The sequence below is a fragment of the Buceros rhinoceros genome, unplaced genomic scaffold (assembly GCF_000710305.1).
Source record: "Buceros rhinoceros silvestris isolate BGI_N320 unplaced genomic scaffold, ASM71030v1 scaffold41979, whole genome shotgun sequence".
NCBI lineage: Eukaryota > Metazoa > Chordata > Aves > Bucerotiformes > Bucerotidae > Buceros > Buceros rhinoceros.
Genome location: NW_010433994.1, coordinates 4,809 through 9,414, shown reverse-complemented (window position 1 = coordinate 9,414; position 4,606 = coordinate 4,809). Strand labels below are relative to the sequence as shown.

Sequence of the window (4,606 nt, the reverse complement as noted above, 5' to 3'; positions counted from 1 at the left end):
CCTCATACTGCTGGCGGTAGGCAGGGTTGGGGCTCAGCAGGTGAGCGTGGTAGCCCTGCTCGTTGTAGCCGTAGGGGGGCACATAGGCGTACTGGTTGTAGTAGAGGGACTGCATGTACATGTTGGGACGCTGCTGGATGACCGAGGGCTGCTGGCTGGAGCTGCCGAGCTCTGTCTTCTTCTCTTCGCAGCCTTCACTCTTCACTTTCACCTCCGGGTTCTCCTGCTCCTCATCCTTTTTCAGCTTCAAGGCCTGTGTCTCAGCTGTGGGCTGGCCGCCGGGGTTCAAAGGCCCCGGGCTTGCCTGGGGGTAGCCGGGGGAATAGTAGGTTTCGAAGCCTTGGTAGTAGGGAGACTCTTTGCTCTGGGGTTGCGTAGGGAAAAGCGCTTTTTTGGCGCCTTCCTTGACCAGCTGCTCCGGATCCTTCGCCTTGACGCTCTCCAACTTGCCCTCCCCGTCCTCCCCGGCATCGGAGATGTCCGAGTAGGCCGGGCTGTTGGTCTTCACCGAGCTCGCCTCTGCCCCATTCTGGGTGACGACGTGCAGCGGGGTCATGGGTTGGGCTGGGTTGGTGTTCTCCAGCCTGCTGGCACCGCCGATGGAAGGGCTCGGGGCATTGTCAGTGAAGCTGTAGATTTTATCCGCCTCGGCCTTGATACTGGCAAGCCGGCTCTGGTGAGGGTCGGACGAGCCATTCAGCAGCCCCTCGCCCTTCATGGCCAGGTCACTGGATTCTCCTCGGAAAGGGCTTTTGCCCTCCTCCACTCTGCAGGCTTTGCCAGGAGTCAAAGGGTTTTCTGCCTCCTTGGGCTCCTTCTTCTTCTTGTCCTTCTTCTTCTTCTCCTTGGAAGGGGTGAGGGTGGGGTTGACCACGAAGGGCTCTCCCATCACCGTAGGCTTAGGCTGGATGGGCTTGAGCTGTGTGCTGTTGGGCATGGTTTGGACCACGGTGGTGGCAAGGCCTGTGGAGGAACCGGGGCTGGCTGGGGTGAGGGTGGCTGTCTGGAAGGGGGAAATAGGCTGTGGGGGGATGGCTGGGGCAAAGGGTGTTTTTTTGTCCCATCACCGTAGGCGTAGGCTGGATGGGCTTGAGCTGGGTGCTGTTGGGCATGGTTTGGACCACGGTGGTGGCAAGGCCTGTGGAGGAACCGGGGCTGGCTGTGGTGAGGGTGGCTGTCTGGAAGGTGTAAATAGGCTGTGGGGGGATGGCTGGCGCAATGGGTCTGGCAGACTTCAGGCTTTTGGAAGGCATCTTCTCCGGTTTAGCACCAGATGCCTTCTTGGACTTGTCCTTATCGACGCATCGCTTCTCCAGAGAGTCAAAGCCGTCATTACTCGTCTCATCAGCCACTGAGGGACCATCCTCAGAGCCGTCATTGGACAGAGCACCCGGGTCAGTGTCTCCTTCCCCACCCAGCTTCTTCTTGCAGGGGACCTTGGCGCTGAACTTGCTGGATGGGGAGGGACTATGGGGCTCCATCAAACGCACCTTGGGGGTGGCCGAGCGAGCTGGCGAGAGTGAGCCCTTCTGAGAGACGCCAGCACCATTGCAGCTCCCAACATCCGCGTGCAGGGAGGGCTCCTCGCCATACTCGCTGTCCACATCCGCCTCCAGCTTGCTGTCATCATCCGTGTGCGCGTGGGCTTGGTGGTACTTCAGCCCATTGATGTGCTTGTACTTCTTGTTGCAGTTTGGGTGGGGACAGTCTATGAGGATGGGAGAAGGGCAGTTTCGGTCGAGGACAGCCGGCTCCACCTTGACGGTGGCGGGTGGCACAGCTGCTGAGCCCATCGAGTTTGTGCGGATGCGTTTGCTGCCCTTGGAGTCCTCTGAGCTGGAGTTCAGCTCCATGTCGGAGAGGGGTTTGCTCTTCCGCTTAGTGACGGAGGAGGGACTGGCCTTTACATCCTCTGCCGTGCCGCCAGGCGGGGTGCGGTGGTCCGAAGAGTTCTGGCTCCCCCGGCGCCCTTTGCTGTTGGCTCCCGCCCGGGTCTTGCTGCTGTTGCTGGTCCCTTTGCTGTCCGAGGCAGCGGCGGTCTCGTTGATGGGTGTGTTGCTGTTGGGCCGCATGCGTTTGCCCCTGCCCCGGCCGTTGCGCATCTCCAGGTCGCTGGTGGGAGAGTCGCAGAACCTGCCAGGGAGAGAACAAGTTGGTTTTGACAGAGAGGTGGCCATGCTGGGCTACGCTGCCCCCACCGCGTGGTGGGGACCCTCTTCCTCCCTTTGCTATCAACCCTGCAGCCTCGTCCCTGCCACTGACCAGTGAAGAGAAACCAGAGAGGTCCACTGGCAAGTCCTCAACCATTTCAGTCTCCAGAGCAAGGGACCCTGGGCTGCGGGAGCAAAGAGCCACAGGGGCAGCTTGGTTGGGCAAGGAGATGCCAACCTCCACGGGCAGCCCCATGGGAGCATACAGGTGGGTGCCTGCTTACCGGGGAGGTGCCCAGTCATGCTGAGTGCAGTCGAGCAGCGTCCCCACGTACGTCTTGTTCCTCCAGGTGACGTTGACCACCAGCATACCTGTAAGGGGAGGGGAGAGGATCAGATGGGGCCAGACGTGACCCCACAGTGTCTCGTCATTCCTTGGGCATCAGGGCAAAAGGGGGATATACTCGAGACAGGCAGGAGGAAAAGCTCAGCTCTAGGGCTACAGGAAGGCGGACAATAGGTCTTGGAGACTTCGGGCCCTGGGCTGGAGGGGCACCAAGATGGCTCATCCCCCCTCTCAGCACAGCTCTGGCCAGCATCCACCCAGTCTCTCCTCCTTGAGCTGCCCTGTTTTCATCAGGTTGCTAAAACCATTGACCCCCAAAGGGCTGCAGGATTTGGGGGAGGGCCTGAAGACTCATGATGGCTCCATGTGTGCTCGGGTAGGGTAGGGAAGGTGTTTTCTGGGGAGGAAGGGCTGGGAATGCCCCGGGGGGAGCTGCAAACAGCACCCAGCGAGGCTGTGGACCCCAACGCAGAGCTGCAGATCCCTCATCAAGGCTATGACCCCCCTTGTGTGGCTGTGAACCCCCTGGTCCTCCATTAAAGGTTGTTATTGCCACTAGATGGCAAGCTGAGCCCAGCGTCCTCGTGCAGGAGACCACCCCTAGCCAGAAACCCCAACCTTGGGGGAACAACCTGTGTCCCCACCACTTTGCTTTGCTCCCGGCACCTCCCGGGACACCCACCAGCCCTGGAGAACCACCCACAGGGCTGCATCTCCTCCCACCACGGAGCAAAGGCATTGGGCATTTGGAAAACCTGGCGATTTCAGCTTTTTTACACCAGTTGAAAGAGAGAAGTGGCCCGGCTCCCACCCACATGGAGGACGTGGACTCTCGGCCTTTCTTCTTGAAGGTGGAGGGGTCTTTGGCAGCATCACTCAGCTCTGTGGATATTCCCTCCCCTTCACGGACCACTCCGATTACTGCAGAACTCGTCTGACTGCGAGTGCAGTCTGTTGCGCTGCGCACATTTATCTGAGCGAGGTAAAACTTGGGAGATTGGAAACTCGTTTTCCAGGGCTGATGAGGGCGGCGAGATATACAGCCCCGGGAGATGGATGGAGCTGAGGGAGCCCAGAGCAGCTGGGCCTGAAGCACGCTGATAAATCTCAGCCCGTCTGCCCTGATGTGCTGTGCCAGCAGCCAGCTGCCAGGCTGCAGACAGGATAATGTATGGAGCCGAGCTCCGATACGTGGGTCTCCTTTGGAAAGAGAAATGAAACGTAGGTCTTCTCCTTATTCTCCTTCCCCTCCTGGAAAATGTCAGGGCCTCCAGTGGGAGGTGCTGGCACAGAGCCAAGTCGTACAGCCGGCTCATCCCGGTGAGCAGGAGACAGGAGCAGGTCCTGCCTTCAGAGGAGGGTGCTGGGGATCTGCCCTAACACGGCCACGGCCAGGACGTGAGACCAGAGACAACGCGGGGTAGAAACACGCACCAAGACCAACTGCTGGGAGCCCACAGCACCACAAAGGGAGAGATCGACGGGCCAGAGGGGGATGCTGATCCCAGGCACCCCAAGGAGGGCATGCTGGCTGCATCCCGCGCCCCAACCCACACCAAGCAGCCTCAGGACACCCCCACGGAGCTGCTGTGGGATCTTCCAGGAGCTGCAGAAGGACCAAGCCGCTGCTGAAAGTCCAGCGACCCTATCCCAGAAAGGACGTACTGGCACGCAGCCGGCCCTACCTTCCCCGCTGGAGCATCAACCCTCCACCACACATCAGCCTATATTTAACCCGCTGCAACCAATCACGGCAAATCCCCTCCTAATCCTCCAACAATAACCCAGGACAATTTAAACCCTGGGGATAGATCCTAAGCAGCTTTTTTCACGCGCTGGGTCCCTCTCCCGTGGCAGGATGATGAGCAGGCAAGGGCAGGCAGCAAGGAGGCAATGCCCTCATGTTCCCATGGCTGGAGAAGTTCACGCACGAAGAGCCGGCACCAATGCTCTCGCACTCGGGTAACTCCATCCCACATGGTTTCCTGGGGAACGATACCTTTGGAGCTCTAAAACAGTCGACACCACCCAAATCTGGGTGCAAACCACTTGCCAGGACTCAAGTCCACCTACCAGGAGGCATCGCTTTGGGGGGAAATGTGCACAGAGC

At 59.7% G+C, this 4,606-nt stretch overlaps 1 protein-coding gene across 1 annotated transcript; it reads right to left on the bottom strand.

The window, feature by feature from the left end:
- Positions 1-4: 4 nt before the first annotated feature.
- On the bottom strand, positions 5-2,522 carry LOC104500620 (zinc finger protein 609-like; the record flags this gene model as incomplete). The annotated part of the gene is made up of 3 exons (XM_010144289.1): positions 5-963; positions 1,139-2,133; positions 2,435-2,522. Coding segments are annotated over 3 exons (2,042 nt in total), but the record flags the coding sequence as incomplete, so codon positions are not given.
- Between the last annotated feature and the right edge of the window lie 2,084 nt (positions 2,523-4,606).